Source organism: Danio rerio, chromosome 11, assembly GCF_052040795.2.
Source record: "Danio rerio strain M-AB ecotype USA chromosome 11, GRCz13ab, whole genome shotgun sequence".
In the NCBI taxonomy this organism is placed as follows: Eukaryota; Metazoa; Chordata; class Actinopteri; order Cypriniformes; family Danionidae; genus Danio; species Danio rerio.
Window position 1 is genome coordinate 30,125,601 of NC_141031.1, and position 27,742 is coordinate 30,153,342.

General features: G+C 34.2%; 1 protein-coding gene and 1 long non-coding RNA gene across 3 annotated transcripts in view; one reads left to right on the forward strand and one right to left on the reverse strand.

Moving 5' to 3' along the window:
• The first annotated feature begins 319 nt into the window (after positions 1–319).
• On the forward strand, positions 320–2,944 carry barx1 (BARX homeobox 1). The gene is given in 4 exon segments (NM_001024949.1): positions 320–853; positions 1,826–2,117; positions 2,264–2,348; positions 2,428–2,944. Coding segments are annotated over 4 exon segments (747 nt in total). The 5' UTR covers positions 320–651; the 3' UTR covers positions 2,596–2,944.
• LOC137496701 (uncharacterized) overlaps positions 1,325–27,742 on the reverse strand; it is an 82,419-nt gene continuing 56,001 nt past the window's right edge. Inside the window, exon 3 of one of the 2 annotated variants that reach the window (XR_015502658.1) lies at positions 1,325–1,999. This is a non-coding gene — a long non-coding RNA (uncharacterized LOC137496701). Of the gene's footprint in view, positions 2,000–24,441; positions 25,856–27,742 lie in introns of those variants that run through there. The other variant, XR_015502659.1, reaches the window with a different exon arrangement.

The following is a 27,742-nucleotide window of genomic DNA, read 5'->3' on the forward strand; positions in this document are numbered from 1 at the left end:
AAAAAGATTAGCAAGAAATGGAAACGTATCCGCATTAGATGTTTGTATTTTAATCATTTTTGTAGGTATGGCTTTTTACGGATTTTATTTATTTGTTTATTATTTTGTTTTATTTTTTGGTACAGCAATTGATCTGACCACTGGCCCGCTTTAAAATAAACTTCAAATATTTAAAGAAATTTAAAAAGTTGTCGCACGAAGTTAAATGTTTTGACTGTGTTTCCCCTGGATTTACAGAGGTTGCCCATGCATGCTGAGAAGGAGGTGTGGCGTTGTGCTAGACCTCCTTAAACTCCGATGTCTATGTTCCTGATTCAGAACTCAGTTGGTGCGGTAAGAACAGAAACAGGCTGCCCTCACTGGGCGGATCAGACTTCTCACTCCAGCTGCGTGGACGGGACCACACATTTCGGAACTCCCCGAAAGAAAAGAGAGAAATTCACTTGCACTTTAAGAGTTTAAAGATCGAGCGTCAGTCAAAAGTTCTCCACAAACGCGAGGATATTTTTTTTAGATGATCATGGCATCTAAAAATCTGAATGGACGTTTATGCATGGGAAAATCGTAAAATCTGAATCCTCAATGTGTCCTAGGGCTTTCATCAGGCTACCAGGAGGTTCGGAGAGCATCTGCCACATTTAAGCTCTAATAATGCAACATCCTTTGGAGATTGGGGCGCACTATTACCCCCCGGATGCCCATCTAGACCAAAGGTCTCACAGGTACAGGAGTTTCATGATCGAAGAGATTCTTACAGATCATCCGGATCAGAAGATATCAAGTCCCACCGGAGACCTTCTAAAGTTTGGAGTGCATGCCCTTTTGTCCGCCAGACCTTACCATAACCACTTAGGTAAGTAGCCTTCCGTGACCTTTCCGTCAGATGATATTTTGAGATCCGGGACAGGCGATCTCTTAACCTTAACCTTCTCCTAATACAGGGGACATTCAAATCGCATAACCTCTCTATTTGCATACCCAGAAAGAAAAGATTACATTGTCTCTGCTGACCAATACAAAACAAATCAGATATCAGACCAAAAAATATGCAATGCATTTGAATTAGCAAGCTTGAGAAAATTGCAAATGCACGTTCAGTTCAGGCCTGCTGCGTCAATTCATGCCTTCTTTTCGGGTGATATTCTTGGAAATAACACTATGCTTTTTGGTGCAAAATTCTAAAATCTAAAATAAATACAACAAAATCGAATAAATATAATATAAATTGATAAGGATAAGTGCCAATGTGTCACTATTTTTAGCAAGTTTAAGGCAATTGGTTAACTTTAAAAATAAGATTATTCAGAACAAGAAAACTGTACCCTACAGAACAGAAAAATATTTATTAAATTGTTGCAAAAAATGTTTCCCTCCAATTTTACATTATCGCAACATAGCTTATGCAGTTAAATACGACACTGACCTTTAAAAATAATGTATCAAAAATAGGCTAATATTTAATGACAAATTAATCTAAGATTTTCATTCAAAGAAACATCAGTTTGTTTAAAAGTCTTTAAGATTTTTTTACGAAAATATTTTGTAGCCTTAGTATTATGCGACTCAATTGTAACGAATAGTAGACTATGTAATATATTTGCAAATAGCAAATGTTAACCCTAATTTACATGTGGTTAGCCTACTTAATATTAAACTATTTACTTTTGTGATTACACATAAAATCAGCTTAAAATAAAGTGTAGTCTATCCCATATTATTTTAGAGGCCGATTTAAATCAACCTATCATATATGCACTTCATGGATCCATCCACGCTTTTTATCAGTGATTTATCATGGCTAACACACACTCTTATTTCATTCCAGTTCTGAAGGCAGACCAGACGGGTATCCTGAAGTTTCCGGTGTCTCCTCTGTCCTGCTCGCTCGGGGCGCCGCTAAGCTCTGCGCTTCTGTCCGGTGCCGCGGGTCTACAGGTGGGCTCATCATCCCATCATCTTCCGCTGGACCTCCATCTTCGGGGTAAACTCGATCCTGGAGCTGATGCAGTAAGCAAGACAAAGAAAGGAAGAAGGAGTAGGACAGTATTTACTGAACTACAGCTGATGGGTTTGGAAAAACGATTTGAAAAACAGAAGTATCTTTCAACCCCTGACAGGTAAATACGCGTTTTATTTGATGCATTTATTTAGGTGTCGATGTTTGACTTTATTCAGGTGGATTGTTTTATAAACAATTTGCATGCAATTAGCATGTTTGGTATTGACCAAGAAATGTCTAAGTCGACATCTTTCTGTTTAACAGAATAGATCTGGCAGAGTCCTTAGGCTTGAGTCAGCTTCAAGTGAAAACATGGTATCAAAACAGAAGAATGAAATGGAAGAAAATTGTAAGTTCAACTATCAGGCCTACAAATCTCGATTCATCTGTCATACACGTGAAAATGTAAACCTATCATTGTTTTGAAGGTGTTGCAAGGAGGTGGACTAGAATCTCCAACCAAACCCAAAGGCCGTCCAAAAAAGAACTCCATCCCCACCAGTGAGCAGCTGTCGGAGCAGGAGAGGACACGAGAAGCGGACCGCTTATCCGACGGTGGAGCTTCTTCACTTTCTGATGCAAACCAAGAGGAATAAACGGGATAGATTATCCCGATCCGTGCCAATGCGATTGTCTCTGGGACGCAAAATCGGCCTCTTTGGATGATTGCGCACCGATGCCTTTATGTTGGCACTTACACAAACTTAACCACTTGGTTTGATTTTATACTACCTGTTTGTCTGTTTGTTTCATTATGGCAACTTTTGCGGGCCTCAAAAAGTCACAGTGAACTTTTCCAGGGACCGAGTGGTGATTAGCGAATGGACTTTCAGGATTGAAGGCTGTGGTATCATGGACTTTTTAATCAGCATTATTTGTGCTTTTTTATGTTTTTCATTAGAATTTAAAGAATATTCAAAAAATTATTAAAATGCCAATTTTTTCGAAGCCTGGTTGACTTTTTTTTTCTTAAACACGGCACTACATGATATCAAGTCAAAAATTTCAGTAATAGTCATAAAATTAAAAGTAAATTATTTGCTTTTTGTTTGATATCTTGTCAACTTGTTTAATATCTCTGAGGCGCATCTAAAACGGGCTGTGTAATTTTATGCGGAGTTGTTTATGGCCTAACTGAGCACCATCATACCGCGCATTAAACTTGTTTTGGCGTGTTTACGCAGTAAAAGTAAATATGTGGTAACACAATATTTTCAAAGTGAAGTTATTTATTTTAACAGAAAGATCCTTTTAATCAAAGACACTGACTATGGTGCCAAGAAGAAGTGTCTGAAGTTGGCGATTTACATTGTGATGAATGTGTAGGCCTGTTCATTTAGCACCAAATTATATGCAAAATGCTAAATTGGTTTATTCCAATGATAGCTTTGGAACAGGACTATTTAAATTATTTAACTTTTTCTGATTCTACTAGACTAAGACATTGTATGCCCAGGACACTGAAATTATCTTTAAAAAAACAATAGATTTTATACGTGTATTGTTAAAATTAATATTTATTACATTATACTTCTATAATAAACAGGCTTGGCCCAAATATTAAACTTCGTTTTAAGTATTTTTATAATCATTCATTTAAAAAAATGGCCTGCACGCAGTTACACATATGCATACAATATATTAGCATTTAAAAATATTATAGCTAAAACCTTTTGTTGATGTATTCCATAAGTGTTTATTTGTAAAGTTATGCATAAAACAAAACTGAGAATATTCTTAACACAATTGCTGATATCTCTCGTCAGCATTATCTGTGACGTTATTTTCGTTATAAAGCAGAAACAGAAGACTGACTAATAATTTGAAGAACTATAGGCTACTGTCTGGAACATACTTTAAGTTACTTTTCAATGACTTTATAGTTAATTCGTTTATTTTTTAAATAAATTAGAATGAAAGAAGTACAGCTTTAATAAAACATCGTTTGAACAAAATTAACAATAAATAAAACTTTTTTAACGATAAAATAAAACACACCAAAAAACTTTCACAAGTAGAAAATACATGAAGTTGTGCCCAGTAAACTTGTTCTGTAACTATCTGTGTTTGTATTCTAATACAAGCCAACCCTTTTACGGATACTTCTTTTTGGGGACAAACGCATAAATTCGCTACTGATTATATTCCTACTTAATATAACGAAAACAACAAATCACAACGCAGCATTGGTGTAATTCTCATGAAATTATGTTTAGATGTAAAATAAAACCAATGACTACAGGCTATATAGAAATATAGCTTTATTACAGCTTGCAAGTAACAGAGAGAATACTTCCTGATTTGATTCAATTCATTTCACATGTTTCTGGTTTCAATTTACCAATGAGAACTCTAGACAGGACGATTAATCAAAATCATACATTAATGAAGGAATAATGGTGCGCTGCAGTGAACAATTGGGTAAGTTAATTAGATCATACTATTGTATTTTGTATAAATTCTGGAGATTAATATTCAGAAGAGGATCATTCAAGAGCACACAAAAAACAACGCTACTCATTAATATCTCATATGTGGTCGCGACAAAAACATTAAGCACAATTTATCCGTGGTGGTTCTTCAAATACTGAAAAATATATTTATTTAAGGGACGTTCGTGCACATTTTGTGTTTAGCGTTTTATTAATTAAAAAAAAACCGACAAAAGCATATTTGGAAAGGTTCATCTAATACGCTCATTGAAAGTATCAAATAAGGCTGATGTTATAGCTGTAACATTCAGCAAAATATTTGTCATTTTGACTCGTTTATTATAGGCTACAGCTCTCAAGCATTTGCACTTGCTACTCTGTTTGGGAATTTACTAATAAATCTTGCTTCAACTTTAATAGCTCAAATTGAAATAACTTTGTAAATTTTAATTTTATTTTATTTTTGCAAATGACGTTCAGGGTTATAGCAGTTACAGATAACAAGTAACATTCCTTGCTTAGAAATGTATAAGCAGATGTTTTGTTGCCTTTATCTTGACAATTACGTTCTGATTTTTGAAACATTGTTTTCAAAGAATAGACGAAAATAGAAATTAGATTTGCTGTATCCAGGTGTGATTGTAGCTAGTCTTAATTGACTTCGTAGCCTTGTTGTTTTAGCCTGCTCACCACACCAACACGTAAATGTTGCCGTCGTATTCAAACGTGAAGAATTAAGGCCAAATTGTGGCCTCCAGCGATTGTCACAGCAAATACTGCCAAACAGAGAAATTAAGTTTGATTTTGTCGAGGCGATAAAAGCCAATGAACCTTAGAGAACGTATGCCATGACAATGTTGAATTGTAATGAAAAGGGCTGTGTTGCAGAAATCTAAATAAATAGTAAATGCATTAAAACTGATTTTAAAAAAACTACAGTTTTCAGTAATTTATCTATGTACACTCCTAAAATGCTGTGCTGTCAATCCAACGTTTGGTCAAATTTGGAAAAACGCATCATTTGGGGTAAAACAAAATGCTAAATTTAAAATGCTTAAATTTAAAATTAACTATTAAATGTATATAGACCCAATATTTAGTCAATATCACCCAGATTTTTTGTGTAATTAAAAAGTTTAATAGTTTAATCCATATTTATTAATGTTTTACGATTTTTTGTTTTTTTTTTGTTTTTTTTTTGCTCAAATCATTTGGAAACGCAAGGAAATTAACATTAACGACTTAAAATCACCGAATTTACGTCACTAACATTAAATGGTCATATTAAAACAAAGCCGTTAAATACAAATTTGTTTAGGATATTTCATAGAATGTAAAAACTGAAATGATAATAATGATGATGATGATGATGATGATGATGTATAATGGTAAATGTACTTATCGTGAATAATCTTGTATAACTAATTTGTATCTCTTTATTTTTGATGAGACGGCTATTTCCAAGTTGCACATATAATAGACTTGCACTTTTACACATTTTTTGACTAACTAAAGAGAAGATCTACTGTTAGGCATACATAAAATTAATAACTAATAACCTACATATTTTTAATTTGCTAACTTTCTCACAGCTTGGCGAACGAGCGGGAGATGTTTTTAGGCTAATTTAAAGTCGAAATGATTCTTCTATTAGAGTTTAGAAAACATTTATTTCCTACAGTCATAAGTTTGTCGTCTTGACTTGAAGTTGCTGATTTAAAGAACTACTGGTGCGTCTGGCCGGTGGGCCAACAGGAAAGGAAAATGAAAGGAAGCGCATGCGCAGCAGAAACCGATATCTCCAACCAAGAACCAACATTATGATTTCGTCTAGGATAGATTTAAAAGTCAAATTTATTTAAAATCGATGTTTTAATTTAAACAGTGGGTGAATTGATTGCCATATGGGCTGTATGTAAGAGTTTTAATATACTAATACATTTTACCCCAAAATGAGCAAAGGTTAAAGACTTTCTTCGGTTTCCTATTGTCTAACAACGCCGCAGAAGTGGGAACTTTTTGCCGCAAAAATCAACATAACGTGCGCTCAATATAACCTATATTCCGTTATTACACATGAAAAAAAAATGCATACACAATGTTCAGGAATGTGGACATTAAAAATAACGATTATACTGGGTTTCCACCAGGTGCTCCGGTGTCCCCCACAGTCCAAAGACATGCAGTACAGGTGAATTTAATAAATTAAATTAGCCGTAGTGTATGTGTGTAAATGAGTGTGCATGGGTGTTTCCCAGTACTGGGTTGCAGCTAGAAGGGAATCCCGTGTAAAACATATGCTGGATAAATTGGTGGTTCATTCTGCTGATGAATAAAGGAACTAAGCCGAAGGAAAGTGAATGTCTAAATGATTATATTGGAGAATAAAATCACATTCAGTCTCTTGTGCAAGAAAGTTGCTGGGTACCGTTCACATAACAGCCATCTGATAACTGTTTCCGAACTCTATATAAATCCCCTTTAATTAGTTAAAGACAGAAAATGCCATGAAAACAAACTGTACAGATCACTTCGGTGGTTCAGGGATTTCTTAGGATATACTCAATCAGAGGATGGTCATTTACTTTATGATTCTGTTCCACAAGACACTTAATACTCTTAAGTGCACAATGACAACAGTGCACGCTTTAGGAAAGAAACACAGTGCAATCTCAAACAGCTCTTCCTTCCTAATAGGACATTTAATGTTCTTTGCAGTCTTTCCAGTGTCATTAGCATGGATTTCATCTGAACAAAAAGAGATGGGTTTAAAATGGCAGGTGCTGAAATTTCGCTCAGAAGCATTAAGCTTGAGTGCTTGTGGAAAATAAATGCTCGCATTGTCTTTTGGATTGAAGGGGAATCCATTGCGGATGAAGTCATAGGCAGGAATGCCTAATGCACTCAAGTGAACAAAACCTCATCCCAGAAACAGACTTTTAGCCTGGGCTTGATAAACTCCAGGTCTTCTTAATCAAGATCAAGATTCTGAAATGATCCCATAAAGCCGAAAATATATTTTACTCCATTGTGCGATCAAACAAGTCTCTTGAAAACACAAAATCCCAAACTCTTATTCAACATGCATTATCTTCACTGCTGTTTTTCTCTTAAACGATGAAGTTAACATGCATATCGGCAGGCCCTACAATTCTATGTCATGGTTAAACATTTAATCAATCGTCATTATTCAACCATATTATACTTGGGTCCTGTTGCTAATATGCAGATTAAGAACAGGTGCATATAAGCAATTCCAAAGCAACTGCATCAGAGGCGACTGGTTGCAACTGTAATCATGTATTGTGAAAGGTAGCATGTTTACAGACTGCACAATGCCAGACATTCAGCACAGTTAAACACTCCACATGTCTTTTCTTTCCTGTCTGGACCTCGTGAAGGCCGAGCGTTGGACGGCAATGACTTCCGACATAAATTACAATCAGCAGGAAGAGTCAGCCAGGAGAAATCTGGTGATTTGGAGCTTCCACGTGAGATGCAATTTAATCATTAGGTGGACCCCGTTGTGGTGGCATGTTCGTGCGCTGATGCAAAAAGTGATCTAGAAAGAGCGAGAGACCCCCAATTTCTGAGATGAGTGTTTGTGGAGTCAAAAGGTGCACACTTAAACAGAACTCAACTTGGGGGCGCATGGTTGAGCGTCTGCCCAGCCACACACAGGAGAATTCTTCACGATTAAAGCCTCTCTGATTAATCAAATGTATGTGCCAAAACTGCACATGCTGCGTATGATCCCAATTACACTGAAACTCAATTCAGCATGGAGTACCGCTACAGTCGCCCTGCCTCCCTCTGTTTTCATTGGACTATGTTTGACAATGTGCTCTAATGTCACTCTGTTCAAATGTGAAGTGTTAATGTCAGAGGTCAAAAAACGGGATGTCCCATTTTGTGGTGTGCATTAAATGAAATTTACAAATGTAATACATAGAAAGCCTATTAAATGAAAGTAAAATGTCTAATCTTTCAAATAACTTAGGAAATAATGGTAAAATAAAAGTAATTTAGCTTAATAGGATTTGTAAAAATAAAATAACACACTATCATATTCGATTTAACTTCTTGCGGACAAAGTGGCAGAACCAAGTAGCTTGGTGGCAAAGTTAAAATTTTAGAAGGACAAATTACTACTCATTTATATCTGCATAATAATCCCTTAATAGAATCTTTTAACATGCTGCCATTTGATTTGTGTTTTAAATATGACCGATAAGGTCTTTTGCTAATAAAAGAACTAAAATGTAAACAAAAGTAGACAAAACACATCTAATGTTCAAAGCAAAAGAAACAATATTTAAAGCTGCTTAATACATTGTTTTGATCTTTAAATGATCTTCAAATATTCATATCATACTAAATTTAGACTTGTGTAAATATCCAAAGGGAAGAAAAAAAAACTTTCACATCTGGAATAAAATGCTGGCATTTCTGCTGTTTACATAATGAAAGATATTGGGAGTCAAAAATGAAAGCTTGACTAATACTGTAATCAATTACATACTGTAAGTATTCTGAGACAACGTTATGATTTTGTTTTATGAAAATAAGATTTATTCACATTTATTCAAATGTGACAACATTAACCTCAAACATCAATGTCTATTTAGACCCGTTACACCAAGAATGATAACTACAATAATAAAGATATACTAATATAATGATAAAAACATTATAATCATTCTGTGAAATTAGGAAAGTCCTCACCACATTTATAAGAATAATCCATAATACACATATGAACAGAACATTATCTGAGCACTGATGTGGAGGCTAACAGTTTACTCGACAACAATGTTCAGCCCTGCCTCATTCTGATTAAGTACCCCTTCTGGAGAGAGCAAAATACGTCCCAGGAGCTATGTTTTTTTGCAGTTTTCATCCACCAGAGGCCGCTGTGTACACTTTTGCAGATCTCAAATTTGTCTTGCGAGTGCCTTTCGCGTCTGCTGTTCTCACATAAATCCAAAGGCCGCTGTCAACTCACTGACTTAATGACTGACCAAAAACCGATATCCCCCATCCAACCCGCCTCTTTCCCTAAACCCAACCAATAGTGTTTTAAAACACACCTAGTGACCTGCCCAACCCTTTCCCTAAAATATATACAAGTATATCTACAGTGTTTTCAAAAGCAATCCAGAAAAAGAAAAGCCCCCTGATTTTTACCATGTTTTCAGATTTTCCCACACTCTCACCCTGTTATTTACTTGTTTATTTAATTTTTTTGTTTTAGTTTTTGTCTTGCTTCTGGAACCGTAATTCACCAGACTTGGATCCTGTTGTTGGGGTCAAGTCCGCTCTGTCTCATGTCCACTGACGTATATGTCAAGCTATGTTACAAACTGGTAACAGCAGAAAAGCCGTCCATATGGAGGTAAGGGTTCAGCTGGTAAGCGAGATAAGGAACGGTGTCATACCTCCCTGTATCATTCGCTTTAAAGACAAAATGCAGCCATACGTAGTTCTGGCTATAAAATTTGTGATCTCCAGAAATGTATATAGCGCTTTGTTTCAGAATGAGCAACATTTTAAAATATAGAATTTATGAAAAAAAAATGGAATGGAAAATGGGATGCATTTTTGAAAGGTTTGTTGTAAAAATTTGTTGTTCCTTGAAATAAATACATAAAAAATAATTTTTTAGACATGCAGTTTTCAGAATTCAGAGCCATTTGGCATCTGAATTCATAATATGCAAAATAATGTATTTTTTTAAATTACACAGAGACAATAATAGTATTCAGTTAACAAAGGTTAATGCTTTCAGGACTCTCAAACCCCATTGTAATCCAATAGAGTAAACATAATTCTTAAATCTTTTTAGTTGATGGTATTTGATTATACAGAGCATTCAAAATCACATACTGTCTAAGAAGGTACAATGTTTGAATTTGAACTTATATCCCAATTTTGTAAATAGTTTAGTAGTATGAAAGAAATAAAAAAAAAATACATTCGCCATATTGCATTATCACACTTGTTATGCATATTTCTGGCATAAGTTGCATCACTCCATTCATAAATCCTTTTCAATTGCCTCATGGGTAGGTCCACACAGAATCTACGCGCACAGAATTCCGCAAATTTTAAGCACATGATTGATTCTGTTTATTTACTTGTGTAAATGTGTGTAAATTAATATTCATTCAGTTTTTAAATTAATTTCAGTAACATTATTGATTAATATAATATATATGATTTATTTTCATTATAGTTTGTAAAGTAATATTTTATGTCTTTTAGTAGAGCTATTATGAGAAACATGCGTTGTTTACCAAATAAAGAGGATCTATTTGGATTTGCATTATAAATATTAAATATAAGTAAAAAATGTATTACTTTTTATTTCATAATTAAGGTTTTAGTTATGATACTTCCAAAATCATTCCGCATAAATCAGATTTTTAACAAAATTCTGTGCGGAAATAGCAAAAAATGTCTGCAGATTCCATCTGGCCCTACTCATGGAATAGTAAATCATCCATCAAACACAAACCTTACCTATACTGTAAATTCAGACACAATAATCAGTTCACTATGTAATGGGGAAAGTACAATGATTGATAGTACACTGTAGTACACTGAAAGTGAAAACTATTTTTTGTCACACTTTATTTTAGGGTTAAATTTTCACTATTAGCTAACCATTAATTACAAATTTTAAGCTAAATAACTCCCAATTTGTTGCTTAATAATAGTTATAAAGATATAGTTAGGTTTAGGTATTGGGTATTAGGGATGTTGAATAAGCTCATGGAGAATATGTACTTTATAAGTACTAATAAACAGCCAATGTCTTAATAATAGGCAGGTAATAAGCCTAGTTAATAGTGAGAATTGATCCCTATAATAAAGTGTTACAAGATTTTTTTTTACCATAGAACATTCTCCATTCCCACTAGCTACAAAAGTCCTATTCATTGAAAATGCATTGTCAAACATTTGCAAAAATGTCGAAATCAATGCCTATTGCTACGCCACATAAATCAAAGCACATACTAAAAAGACCATTGCTGAAGAATGGCGAGGTGATGACATCTTTAAGAGAGAGGAAAATTCACATATAGAGTGAACATGGTTTAAGGGTCTCTATGCCTCATTACTATACATGCACATTATGACCTATTCACTGAGCTCCTGGGCGGTGCTGTTCAGATCTCACTTTCTGCACAAGGTGTGAATAAGGTCTCCACTGTTTCTGTGTTCTTACAGCGAGAGGGCACTCTCTCAGAGCCCAGCTTTAAAATAAACACAATTTGTATGTGTCTCAAAGCTCAACAGCCGTAGTTTGTAATTCCTAATGACCGAAAAGTGCACGTTACTCACTGTAATGCTCCAAAGCGGGCTTTATTGCGTCATTGTGCAAACAGCACCGAAACACATGTTGTCTTCGCCTCTTCCTCGCTTTCGATCGGTTATTGAGTGAGTCACATATCATGCCGTCATTTTCATCTCGTTCTGTCCGGCGCAGCAGTTTCCTTGCAGTAAGTCAACAGAAAATTTGTTTTGACATAGCACGAGTGAGGAGAAATCATTCTGGAAAATGCAAAATAAAAAAAATACAAATCTAAAATTCATTAAGGGGAAAAAGTACTTCATTTCCCAGTCTTAATGAAACCCTATCAAAAGTAATATTTCTCCATGTAAGTGCTGAGACTTTCCTAAAGTGCAGCAAATGACTTCTCAAAGACATCAGGCTAATGGGAGAAGGCATTAGAGCACATAAACAAGGACATCATTCCAGCTGTTCGGCTGCCAATTTGATGTTCCTTTTTTTAGCCGTGACCCCCCCTCTCATCCTGAACCCTTCCATTTATCCTATGAGCACAGTTTGCAGGAAACGTCAACCCCCTGTGATTGATTTGAGATGGGCGATTCCCTGACTTCATGGTAGTATAAAGCAAGACAGCTGTTGGAAGAAATCAAATTCCAGCAGGAGTTGGAAAGACTTCTTTTTTCCATCTCTTTAACGGGGCTATTGGCTCTGACCAGACGAGTAAATAAAAAAACACGGCCACAATGTGGCAGGAGGTGACCGAAGCCCTCATTATATAGCAATTATTGCACAAAAAAAAAAAATCTTTCCTCTCAAAATCTAACTTGAAAGTCAATCCCGCTTTTTAAAGACTTTTCAAAAGACATGACAAGCAAGCGAGGATATGCTTTACGCCAGACCCACTTGTCTAGATTTTCAGTAACAAGCGCAAGACACGGCATAAGGCAGAGCTGAGGATATGTATATCCTAGTGTATGCCTTTTGTAAGAATGCTGTTGTTTTACAGTCTGCCATTCAGCCAGATCACCACTTTGTAAATACTAAACAAATTGAAGAGGCTGTCGTAACGTCTCACTTTCAAACATACAAATGGTTTATTTGACTTATTGTAATGGTTAGTTGAATAACTTGATTATCAACTGAGAATGACTTCCATATTTGATGCAATACTGTCTGAGAAATACATTTCCAAAAATATACATTTCCTTTCTGGAAACTGATCTGTGATGACTAAAATCTGTTGCCTTTCCCATTGCTAGTTGGGTGTTATGCAGCTGGCCAATTGCATAACAAAAATATTGTATACAAATGAAGTAATATCAATTTACAGTATTTGTGATCATAATTCTGAGCAGACATGGATGACGATGTTCATCTATATATTTACCTGTGATTAGAAGTAAACTGCACAGATCGGTGAAGCGTAGACTTAAGTATAGCCAGATGGATTAGGATTGGATTAGCATTAGCATGGATTAGGGGTGCACGATATTGGAAAAAACTGACATATATTTTGTTTTTCTGCAATATATATTGCAATATGAATATCCTTTCACATGATCACTCTATTTGGAAAGAATTCATAATATTACATCAATAAGAATGATTTTGAAGGTTAGAACATCTGCATTAAATCAATGACTATAGAATACACAAGATGCGTATTCACTTGTATAGTTTTCAATGGGGAAAAAAGTGTAACCTTCAATATGGCGAATGAAGCCCCGCCTTCTAGTACAAGAACCAATCAGCGTTCAATATAGACTGACGATTCTCCGAGGGAGTAAACAGGGACCAAAAGTGAATTTTTGCAGATTTTGTGTGACTCATGTTTATAAATGAAACTAAAGAGACAGCTGTTGTTGAATTGTATTATTGTTTCCTAAAATCAAATTTAATAGTAAGCTTGGCAAACAATCTTGGAGAATTCGATATTTCCCCATTCAAACAGAATGCCTGAGCATACCGACCCAGAGGCGTTTCAAAGATGGCCGCTGAGTAAAATTACTTGCTTCAAAGGGACTTTCAAAATGATCAAAAATGATTCAAAAATATACAAAAATAAAGCACAGATTAAAACAATAGAACAAAAATAAAAATGAAATAAACAGCAACTGATTATCTTCTGTGGAGTCTAACAGCATTGAGGTTCAGAAATGTAATAATTAATATAAAATAACACTGTATAGTCTTCATTGTATAAACAATAAAACACAATCAATCTTTGTTAAAGTGGCAAACTAGTATAAATTCACCTGAAATCACACATTTACAGGCATTAACAACACATTAAAATGAAAATTTCATGCTATATTAATCTGAATTGACGTTGCAGATCCAGCGATTTGACTATTGCAGATTCACACATTGTGATATTGATGATAAAACAATATATTCTGCAGCCCAAGAAGCAAAGATACTTTATCCTGGGAATTTTTATAAATTATCAAGTGGTTCAAGGTGGTTGCCAGTATGTTCTGTATATATTTCTGTTTATATTTAGTATATTTAAAAGTCCAAAACAGGATTGAGCTCTTCTGATTGACATATTCACTTTTATTTACATTCAGATACCCTAAAAAAAAAGATTCTGCTGTTTGTTCAAAATACTTATTTAAAATGAGCTAAAACAATACAATTTTAGAGATTTCTTTGGGAAACAACTTAATTGTTTTATGTTCAATAGACTTAAATTTGTAAACCTAATCAATTTGTGTTGGGACAACATGAATAGGTTGTGTAGAACCCTGCCTTTTTTACACTGTAATATATACAGGGTTCCAACTCGTTCATGAACAAAAAAATTCAAGGACTTTCAATGACTTTTTAAAGCACTATTTACTTTAAATCAAGCACCTTCGTAATTCACAATGCCAGCATTTACAGCATTATGAAAATCATTACTGAACTTTAGATTTCCCTTACACTTGAAATTTACATAAATAAGTGTCCGAGTAATGATGATGTTTTGAATGCATAGATGTATTTTTTAAGGGTGAACAAAATTTTATGTACAATTAAAATGTTTTAAATGTTTTTGTTAAAAGTAATATCATGATTAAACCGGTTAATGTTAACCATGTGCATATTCACTTAATAGAGACTTAATTCTAAATTAAGAATAAGTCAAAATATTGTTTTATTAGTTTTTAATCTACAGTAAATCCCATTTAGTAATTTTTCAAACACTGCAGGAATGTCGAGAGTTAATGTATCAGAACTGCAGCTACGGTTTGACCAAGTGTTACTTATGGGGAAAATTAAAAAGCACTTCAGTGTTTGGGTGAGCTGTGTTTGTCTGAGGTAATTAGTCTACTGTTATTACTGAAATGTGTATATTCCATACAAAGTGTGAAGTTGATTGTTGTAGTCACATGACTCACGGTGCGCTAGCGGGATTCTAAAAAGCTAAGATGTTTTCAACTAGGTGCGCCTGGAAACACGAGCACTGTCTAGAGTGGATGCAATCAGCATCATGCTACTCCGTCTACACTCTTACCACAAGCACACAAGACAATTGCTTTTAAAATAACACCATGAACAAACTTTATTTAAAATTTAATTCAAGCACTTTCAAGGCCCTGTGTTTGTTTTCAATTACTTTCAAGGTCTTGAACTTGTGTGTCTAAATTAAAGTATTTTTAAGTAGCGCAGGGATATTTTTATTTTACTGCAGATTACACTCATTTGCTTTTTTAGTTTTTTTAACAGTGTTTCACAATAATTAAAAAGACAACAACAACATGGCTTCCTTCTGGGGATGCATGAACCAAACCAAAAACAAACGTGTTGAATTCAGTCAACACTTTTTGTTTGCAATATGCATGATATGGTCAGGCCTGGACGTCCATGAGAATGTGGTTTGAAGTCGAGTCTAAGCGCAGCAAAACTTCTCCGGTCTATATTAAGAGTTTTCGGATCAATCCATCACAGCCATTTAATGACAGATGAACTCAGTACTAACTCTCAAAACAATACAGCTCCACATAAGAGCCTCCAAACCAGTCGGCTCAGCATGCAGCAATGAGCGGTTTGCACCACACTTCTTTTCACTTTCATCAATTTATAGCCTGAGTATATTAGCTATGATTTATGTCTTTTCCTGCCTTTAAAGGTCTGGATCTCATAATACATTACTTAGCTTGCTCTCTTCCCGGCTCCTCAAACCACATAAACATTTTGCAGTAAGAAATGGTCATTAAGCAAAGTGTTATTTAGATTTTTTTTTCGTGTTCTAAATAAAGTAGTCCGGACTACACGCAGTATGTAAGTCTGTGGTTGCGGTCAACCGAACGGCAGTCATTAGGAGGCTGAAATAATGCAATATTGTTTCTCCCTATTCTGCAATTTCTTGTTCAAGATGTTATCGGCCGTCTTTGAATGACTTCAGGACTTCCGGTCATTTTTGTTAAGTGAATGCTATACGTAATCGTAATGGTCTGGAAAATAGTAGCGAGCCGGTCACACTCAGTTGTTTTTTGTCACTGTTTATGTTTTAAGATGATGGATAGTTTCAGTTGGGAACAGAAAGTCTTTAACACTGTAATCACTTCTTTTTTTCCTCTGGAATATGTGTACACAACAATCAGGGGATGAATATGTGGGTTACAAGTCCATTGTGGTGGAGGAAAGAAATCTATATTTTTTTTAGCATCCAGATGGGCTGCATTTGTACAAAAAAAATCCAACAGGGACATTGCATCACTGAGCAAATTGGATTTGCATCAGAGTGAAATTTAGTTGTGAAACAATAGAACGAAATACCTTCAAATCTGAAATATTATAAAAGATGAGCTCATCTTTATAAGATTAAATTATGTAAAAGTCCAACAATATATATAAAAGGCTGCATTTATTTGATCAAAAATTATGAACTATAAATATAATTTAAAATGACTTTCAACTAGATAAACAGGGAAAAACTTAATTTTAAAATATATTAAAATAGAAACACATTTAAAAATGAAATATTTTCCTGTATTAAAGCTGAATTTCCAGCTTCATAACTTCAGTTTAGAGTGATCCTCCAGAATAAATTTTTATGTGTTGATTAAATGTATTTTTTTTTGATGTAGTAGTTGTTGTAATTATTATTATTATTATTATGGTTGCCCATTTTTTATTGTTATTATACCTATCACAACAAAACTATCACTGTTGTCACTCTTTACCACTGATCAGTATCTGTCTGTTTTATTTTATATCTATGTTATTTCCTTTATTTATTGATATGTATGACCTATAATAATTTTCTACTGTTATGCATGTTGTATAAATAATTGTTCTCTTATTTATGCACTCTGACCTGTCCACCCAGTTACCTTTACATGCGCGCACACAAACACAGGCACACAAACACACCTGCCGGTACCTGACTGTTTTGTTGTTCATCTGTTCTTTGTTGATGTTTTTTCTCTTTTTCTTTCATTTGTATGTGATCTCAATCTGTGTACCGTTTGCATAATATTACATTGAAAAATGTAATGTTTTTTATTATCTTATTATTATGTTTTTTTATTGGAAATGCTCATTTTGGGTTGGGTTAAAAATCTCATCAGTTAGCTTTATTTTTTTAACCATGTTCTGAGCATACTCTTCTGTTTTTGTCACCATTTAGGAGAGAGCGAGGATAAAGTAACATGGGACAAAAGTAACAAATCAATTTTCTCAAAGCCCTGAAAACATCTGCTTTGCATGCTATAATAGGGTTGGACAATTAACCGAAAAAGTAATCAAAATCGACATTCAAAACCTATAACGAATACAATTGAATTTTTCCAGGTTGATTTTTTTCGTTTACTTTCCCTCCCGCGTGTAGAATCACATGACATGTACAAGACATGCTGTAAAAATAAAGCTGCTGAACTGTAAAATGTTCAGCACTTTGCAGCCATATCAGATCTCTTTTACTTTAATTATTTTAAAATCATGTAATCCACCCTTCATTCAGAATTCACTTGTAATATGAGCATATCTACAGTACAAAACCTGTCAGTGAACTAAAAGGACAAAATATATACAAACAAATAAAATAATCTTTCATTAATCATAATCAAGTTAAAATTTTCAATTAATCGAAATAATGATTTTAGTCCATATCGCCAAATCATATATTCAAAAACAAGCATGATTAAGCCAGTAAATTAGCAAATGGTGTTGAGTTACTTTTGTCCTCACTGATGGGGTCAAAAGTAACAATGTGCAAAAAGTGTGTTTAAAATGAAATTATTTCAATACTGTCCTACATTTTTTCAAAATACCACCCAATATTAAGACCACACTTATGAGTTGGTGACCACAGCAAAAATTTATTTCTGTTTAAAACATCTTTTAAATTAGGTTTTTATGAAAAATGATACTTTATCCCCACTCTACCCTATGTTTCAACATGAAAGAAAACCAATCCTTTAACACCATAATCAGGTTATTCTTCTGCAAAATATGGGTACACAGATAATATATAATATATATAATATACCCCATAGGACCATTGCATCTAGCAAATGAGATTTCACTCCCATCAGAGAGAAAGATATGTCTTTGTCTTGATACTTAAAAAAATCCTATCACAGCCTGATTAACAAGTATATTGACAGCTAGGCATGGGACGATAACCATTTTCAAGGTATACCGCGGTTTGGAAAAGTCAAGGTTTTAAAACTGCCAAAAATGTTCTGCTATACCGTTCTTAAGGTATGTGTAAGATTTTTTTATTTACTTTGTTGTTGTTTTTAGGACAACAGTATCTCCAGCAGAAAGTATATCCAAAGATGCTGTTTTTAAATTGAAACAAATGAAGACAGCAATAATTGCAGAAGTCAATGATTTTTTTTTTATTATTCAACCTGACATGTTTACTCCTCCAGAATATTTCAAATGTTTCTTAAAATAAAATATATTGTGTTAAAGGGAAAAAAGTTTTAGTTTTTTTTTTTTTATCCAGAAATTTAAAAAGAATACATTTTAGAGCAGTAATCACAATACCATGAAACTGTGATATTTTTGTTCAAGGTTATCATACCGCCAGAATCCTATATCAGGTCATGCCTGTTAACAACATATGCTAAGCATAATGTTGTCTAATCTTCTTATTGAGTCACATTCAAACAGCTGCGAGATCTTGCTTAATGTTAGCCAAGCCAACAGCTGACTAATTCTGTGAAATAAAGAAAACATTCAAATTCATTTATGTAATTTGCAAAGACATATTAATGTTTATGGAATTACCAGTGCAGCCAAATATTCCTGTCTGAAAACTGCTAATGGCTAGCAAAACCATTTCTCTCTCTCAAACACGCACGTTCAACTGTGACTGATGAATATTACTCCATCACACAGAAAGCGGCTGAGCCAATCAATCTGTCGGTTACAATGATCAACACTGTTTATATGACGCTGCAGTGGACAAATACAGACACAGTTTACACCCATAAACAGCTGTTTTGCATCAGGTACGCGGTTTAGCCGGCCGTTAAGGGCGGTTTAAATGACCCCAATCAGGGAATGACAGAATATTTGCCAAAAAAAAGCTGCCTTCGGTTATTGAAACCTCAATTTTTAACTCCTACGTTTTCCGCGAAACGTTACAGTGCACGCCGTGTTTTGCAGGAAGGATGAATGAGAGTGACTCCAAGGAAAATACCAAACAAGCTTTCAAGTGTGAGTCAAAAAAGTTGTAGGTTGAAAGCCCACCCAGTCCACGCTCTTACATTCATCCTTTTAGGACTCATTCAGTGATGGCTAATTGGGTATTAATGTGCCAAAAAAATCTAAACGAAATAACACAGGATTTGCCAAGAAAACCTAAGAGGAACACGTCTCACGATTGAGCGTGGAGAGCCGCACCGGGCCTGGCAAGAGATTTATGACATGCTAACGCGGTCGACGACAGGCCAGTCCAGGCCAAGCCATCCCACTGCGTGTGCATTAAGGAGCCGGCTCTCTTAAACATGCTGATCAAAATATTAATGCTAAGAGTAAACACAGGCTCTTTATCTGACAGTGATTTACATTACAAAGAGCTTAATCCAGTGCCGCGCTCATTAGCAGCAACCTTTACTTACCTCACACTTCTCACACAGGTGGATGCACTACTCCGGTGACTCTCGTGTTTATGTTATCTTTTCATAAGCTCGGCTTGAAATTTGTCAAACTGCATCATTGTTTAACTATGTGCCAGTCAAACACAGGCGTGCCAGATGCTTGCCTCTCCCCTAACCTTGCCCTTGGCGTTTTCAGTCATACCGAATTTCTAGAGTCAAGTCGGGTCCATCGAGTTGCTTTTTCACACCCTTTTTTCATTTGCTCCTGCCAGGGTCTGCCGGTGGAAAGGTGCTATGGTGTTCACCGAACCTGACAGGATGACTAATCTAAAATGGACAGATGGGGGGAAAAGGCGCTCTCAAGTAGATGCACATAAGTTATGACTGTTAAAAAAGCATAATCGCTGAATTGTTTAACATAGCATTTTCTCAAAGGGGTCAAAGTTATGGAAACTGTTAATGACATATAGCAGTGAAACCGAGACCATGGAAAAGTCAGAGAAATTTGTCACCGTTTCATTGGGAAACACGGAGGACCTACCGCAGGTGTACTTTCCGAAGGCTTGATTTTATGATATGTTCCATGAAAAGGTGTTAACTTTTTAAGAAGAAATCTTTGGAAAGACTTTATTTTGATGGTTCCCTTTTGACTAGAGCTATAACTAGGGCCCGACAGACCCTATGGATATTTTTCGCTATTTCTGTAGGGAATTTCTTTTTTAAATTAATGCAGAGTGATTTTAGGAGTATCAAAACTTAATTTATAAAATACAAAAAATAACACATTTCCTAACTTTTTTAATGTTTACAATGCAAATCCAATTAAAACCACTTATTTGGTAAACAAAGCAAGTCTCTCATATAATAGATCTACTACAAGACAAAACATTTTACTTTACACACTGTATTGTAAATAAAACATATGGATATTTTCATTTTAGTCAATAATATTACTGAAATTAATTTAAAAACTGAATTAATATAAATTTACACACATTTAAACAAGTAAATAAATAAACTCAATGGTGGAATAAAAATCTGCAGATTTTGGTCCAGGATTGCCATTAATCTAGCACAGCAGGCTTTTATCTGGCACTAGCATACAGCATGTGGACCAAACGTGGTCCTGATTTGGCAGAGTTGGCACCGTCTTAAAGGCGGCACACAATACTTGGACCAGATGTAAAATGATTATTTGACCCAGATGTTAATAATTGATATGTGGGTCTTGTAAGTTTGGCCTATCTTGACCCATATTCAAAATACATTTTATTATATTCAAATAAAAAAACTCTAACAATTAGGTCGCTTTGAGAAAAAAGCACGTCCATAGCATGCCTGAAGTGCAATGATTCATACCCAGATAGCAAAGAATTCTGGCCCAGATTTGGCAAAAAAGCTGGCATAGGTGCCATTCGTCCAGCCCTGGCATACAGCGTGGGGGCCAAACATGGCCCGGGTTTGGCAGAGGTGGCACCGATTTTAAGGTGGAACACAAGACTTTGGCCAGATATTAAAAATGTATATGTGGGCCACGTAAGTTTGGACTATCTTGACCCACTTTTAAAAAACTTTAAAATGATTTTTGAGTAAAGAAAAAATTCTACTAATTGGGTTGCTTCGAGAAAAAACATGCAAATAAAACAAAATGCTTTATGGGTTTATCAAATTCATTGCAGTCGTGACACACCAACATATCTGACCCAGTTCAGGTCCAGTTATGGGTTATCAAGTTAGCTGAGACTTGGCCCAGATATGGTCCACGGTTGGCCCTTGAATGGTAGCCAGACTTGGTCCAGACCTGTACCGTAATTCACTGCGGCATGTGGGACAAGCAAAAGCTGATTGTGGGGGCCAGAGATAATTGCCATGTGGGAAGTAACTCTGCAAATACATGTCAACTTATTCATTGTACTAACCCTAAAGGCTGAACAATGTTCTTTCTCTTCATTCAGTAGTTGAAATACCTGCGCATCATGGAGACATCTGAAAAGAATATTCTCCATTTCTCCTCTGTGATTAAACACATGCTTTCAGATGAAGATGAGTTTGTTGAGGATGTAGGTGTTTGTAATCTTATGAACCCAGAACTATGTGTCTCATATTACCATTCACATTCTCAATCATATATCAGTATTTAGAAGTGGGATCCATAGTGAAGTACTAACTATGATAAAATTCATGCTAGACTCATACAGGGTAAGATCTGGCGCGATCATCATGACAACAGCCAGTATTTGACAATCGCAACAACACAAAAAAAAATGGCTTTGCAACTTGTCATTGATTAATAAAATGCACAGACAAACTATCTAGAACAATGTCTATTTTTAAAGGGAGAATTCACCACAAAATGAAAATTCTGTCATCATTTACGCACCCTTTACTTCTTTTAAATGTATAAGAGTTTCTTTCTTCTGTTAAACACAAAAGAAGACATGCTGAAGAAAGCTAGAAACCTGTAACCTTTGACTTCCATAGTATTTGTTTCCCTTTGATGGATGGTAATGTTTACAGGTTTTCATCTTTCTTTGAAATATCTTCTTTTGTGTTAAACAGAAGAAGCGCATCTATTAAATAAGCAAGATGCTGCAAAGTGCAACTTTACAGTGCGCTTTAGTGGCCAAAAAGGCTTTAAACAATTACTTTTTAATTGACGTTCTTTAGAAACTCAGAGATGTGGATTTAGACAGCAATTAAATCACCCTAGGACGTCGATGTTTGTCAAAAAACAGCAAATAATTTGGCAGGAAATTTTTACACATCATGGTTGAAAAACACAGACATTCTAGATGAACAGCTATAAAATCAGCAAGTAGTGAAAATCCCTTACATCCCCCCGAGAAACAATTACAGTCTGAACAGGGCTCTAGTCAAAGTAAACTTTTCACTTGGGCAAGCAGTGTTAAACTCTTAAAATGAATCCCAAATGAAGTTAATTTTGGCCTGATTTAGTGGTAAAACACATTACACCAGTTTATTCTTTGATTCTGTTGAAAGAATAATAAGTAATGTGTTAACATAAGTAAAGTCCAAAGCTTAATTTATCAGTTTACAGTCAAACTCACATCTTACAAGTTTACTTGATTTGATAGTGTATATGACAGTGTTTTTTTCCCTTCAAAAGTTACAAAAATATAAGCTACAAAAATGATTCTGCACTTGTTTAAAAAGTAAAGCATGAACATAGATTGAAAAAATGGTTCATTTTAAGTAACTTAATTTTTTAAAGGTAAATGCTTGCAAACAATTTATATCCGCTGGATTTAAACAAACAAGTTGAACATTAATAAATTTAATTTGTTTGTTTAAATTCGGGCCAAAGAATTTTTTTGCAACCACTTACCTCAAAAACTATTTAGTAAATCCACTTAATTATTTGTGTCAGTGATGTATGTGCGTGGGGTCAAGCAAATTCACCATGTTCACTTAAAGAAAAACTTTGAAAGTTGTACACAATTGCTTCATGTTGTTCAACACAAATCAATTAATTTAACTTAATCGTTTTTACAAAAATTAATTTAATTGTACATAAAACAATTAACCCCTTTAAGCCCACCAGCAACTATCGTTGCCAAAGTTCATAGTTTCCATTTTCCTTTCCTTGGGTAATTTTCTACATGTTAAAATCTACATGTTTTCTTTCTTGAAACAAATTAAAGATTTCAAGAAAGAAAAAAAAGGAATTGATTTACTTTCTCTCATGAAGCTTTCAGCTTCCTTCCCAGGATTAAAAATGGACGCAAACCCTCCCAAATAAAGTCAATATTCCTGTTATTAATTTCTTTTTCCTTCACAAATGTATATCAACATAATCATTAAGGTCTAAAGATTCATCCAAACAAAACAAATCTTTTGAGAGATCTTTAGTTTTTTGTTTATTTTGTCAAAAGTTTAAGCAGCAACGCAAATTTGTAAGTATATAAATCATGAATATGGGGAATAATGTGTTAATAAGTTAATAAGTCAAGGTTTTTGGTCTTGTTTAACGTTTTATTTATTTATTTTGCTTTTGTAATACTCCATCTAAATTTAACTTAACTCTTTAAATGAAATCTTTACTTTAAAGTTGACTTTTTTGATACACAATTTGATACAGCAAAATCCTCAGAGTAAAACTTAATTCTAACACTTAATAACACTTAAAATAACACTGGAGCAGAGTTAAAGTGCAGAATGAACAAAGCATAATGAACTCCTGCTGTTAACAAGCAGAATCGCTGAAAAACACAAAACAAGTTAATTCAGTTACAACTTTAAGCCCTGCTGTCCAAACAAACATGGGTTTTTTCGACACAAAAACGTAGTTTCAGGTCACTGAAACCTAAATTTTTGAAAACACTTGTCAGGGTAAAGATTTTTAAAGCAGTAGGGTCTGTGTTTGCTTACATAAATACCTGTGTACGTGTGGACATAGCCTTAAGAACTCAAATGAAAACTCAATAAATCTCTCAAAGTCTCAGCTAATCCGGATCAATAAACAACTCCACAAACAGAATCAGCAGCTTCACCTATTACTAACATGTTTACCTATTTTAGTCTGATGTCTACAAAAATAAGATTCACTGAAAATGCTTAATGATTATAAATTGATCTGTTGAAAGCAGAGGTTTTGAGCTAGAATGCTAAATGTTCTCCTCCTATTCAAATTTTACAATGAAAGGTTCTTACAACTTATTTGTCCACTGGCAACTATAGTTAGCGTATATTGAAAAAAAAAATCAAAAACCTGAAGAAAATAAATGTAAGACATGTTTCAAGAGTTCCCACTTAGATATGCTTGGCATTTATAGCAGGTTTGGCATGCTGTCCCAGGAGAGAACCCTGAGCTCGAAGATATTTGAGCCCAGGTTTAGAAGCATATCAGGGGATCCAAGATCAGGTAGGTCTCAATCGCTCCCCCTTTAGAAGGGGAGAAAAAGGAGGAGATGGGGTGGAAGGGGGGTTTTTCCAAAAAGAAGATAGAGCCATAAGGAGAAAGTGATCCATTTATATTAAGCTAGGATCATTCCGATTGGATTATTACCAATTATGGATGAGTGGCCAGCAGTGCACAATCTTATCACGTACTCCTCTCGAAATTAGTTATTTGAACTTTACTTATAAGGCACTTTTAACAAGGCTGCATCCATGAAACTATTTTTAAAAATTGGGCACAAATGGGTTAAGCAGTTTTCAAGTTAAGTTGTTTTTTTAAGTTTTGTTTCAGCTCATTGTAAAAAAAGTAGTTTGAAAGAGAAGCAAAAATATTTTTTTGAGTGTACATAATTGATCCCAATGCTACTGACAATGTAAAATGTGCATTTTTGTGTGACCAAATATTAACCAAAAATTCACAAGCTTACAAGTTTGTAGGGTTTTGTTGAAATAGAAGAAAGAAATACAACTGACCTAATAAAGCCTGCACCTGGTCTGGATGCATTTTAACTGCCAGGCAGTTTTCCAGATGAGAGTGGAAGTCAAGAATGTGTTAATGTGTTTAAGACAATCAACTGAAGATTAAGCCAATGGCAGGTCTTTGTTTTGACAAGCGGAAAAAAGCCTTCCCAACTAATATTTACAGCAGACAAGTATCTTTTTACTAGTTGGTAGTTGAACATTGAATCAGCTGAGCTAGCTCTAATGTTTGAATCCTCTTTTTTTCTTCTGTTTTTGACTAGGGTTTTCACCAAATGTTTCAAATGAATGATCTTCGCTGATCCATTTTCCAGGGTGTGTTGGCCATGAACATGGGCCGTGGTCGGATGTCATGAGTGAAGGTCCAGATGGTCCTATCAGCGTCTCTGCTTCAAATCTAAACAGGTTGACATTTTGCAGGTGCTGGAAAACACTGGGATCAAGCGCAACTTCCTCCGCGGTTTATAAAAGGAGACAAAGGTCAAGGCCTCCCAACACTATGTCTGATCAGTCCCATCATTCTCTGTGAGTTGTCTGTTTCTGAGGAGCCGCTGCTTGATAATGTGCAGTTGTAGAGAGAGACTCTGATTGATCATTGACTTGAAAGGACTTTTGTGTATAATTCCATTCCACACTTCAGCATGGCTGGGTGTGTTTTTTTTTTGTTCTCTAGAGAAAGAGGTGCCTCCTACAAAAAAAAGAAAATAATCACACAAAAACACCCTACCCTCATTCAAAGAAGGATAAGCAAAAACCCTAACAAAACTACTTGAATATTACAAATACAATAAACTACAAATTTACAAAATAAAGGCATGAATAGAGTATCTTCTCTTCACCGATATATATATATAGCCTCTTCACCTATATATATATATATATATATATATATATATATATATATATATATATATATATATATATACAGTTGAAGTCAGAATTATTAGCCCCCTTTTGATTTTTATTTTCTTTTTTAAATATTTCCCAAATTATTTTTAACAGAGCAATGAAATTTTCACGGTATGTCTAATAATATTTTTTCTTCTGGAAAAAGTCTTATTTGTTTTAGTTCGGCTAGAATAAAAGCAGTTATTAATTTTTTAAAAGCCATTTTTGGGACAAAATTATTAGCCCCTTTAAGCTATTTTTTTTTAAAATAATTTACAGAGCAAACCATCATTATACAATACTTTGCCTAATTACCCTGACCTGCCTAGTTAACCTAATTAACCATGTTAAGCCTTTAAATGTCATTTTAAGCTGTATAGAAGTGTCTTGAAAAATATCAAGTAAAATATTATTTACTGTCATTATGACAAAGATAAAATAAATCAGTTATTAGAAATAAGTTTTTAAAACTTTTATGCTTAGAAATGTGCTGAAACAACCTTCCCTCCATTAAACAGAAATTTGGGAAAAAAAATAAACAGGGGTGCTAATAATTCAGGGGGGCTAATAATTCTGACTTCAACTGTATATATATATATATATATATATATATATATATATATATATATATATATATATATATAGTCTCTTCTTTTCCCTGATTCTGCATTTATTTGTCAGACAAAAGTGACAAAAATGCAGATTTTTATTCATTATTGATGATTGACTGTCATTAATGTGGATGATTTATTTAATACCAGAATTATTAGATAAACATTTTTTTAAATTGGATTTTTATTTCTAAACTTAATATGCATTTTATGTATATTTTAGTGCTGGGCAAAAGATAATCTTGATCAATCACATACAAAAATAAAAGTTTGTTTTGACATAATATGTGTGGGTACTGTGTGTATTTATATATACAGTTGAAGTCAGAATTATTAGCCCCCCTGAATTATTTGCCCCGTTTATTTTTCCCCAATTTTTGTTTATTGGAGAGAAGATTTTTCCAACACATTTCTAAGCATAATAGTTTTAATAACTCATTTCTAATAACTGATTTTATTTATATTTAGATATAAAATATATATGTATACAATACAATTTATGAATAAATTGAAACATCTTTGTAACAGAATTGTTTTAAATAATTTTTTTATGTATTTGTGAGTGTCAGATATAAATAATAAATATACGTATACGTAAATATATGTTATAAAAATATTATGCCAAAACAAACTTATTTCGGATGTAATTAATCGAGATTCATTTTTTCCCCAGCACTACATTACACTTTCAATTTCAAATAAATAAATTATAAATATATATACACACACACACACACACACACACACGCACACACAATTACACACACACACACACACACACACCTTCATGTTGCCCCAACACAAGTAGATTCATTTAATTTCAAGTGAAACTAAAATTTAACTGTAATAAACATAAAACAATTCCCAGTGATGGTTTGCAGCTGGAAGGGCATAACACAGGGATTTGTGTTAATTCAAGTAATTTTAAATAAGTAATTTAAATAATCAGCAAAACTATTTTTTGAGTGTACACGGTAAAAAATGCTGGGTTCCAAACAATTCCTTTGTTCTCACAACACAAATTGATTGAGCTAACTTAATTGTTTTAACAAATTTAGGTGGATTTAAGTGGATTC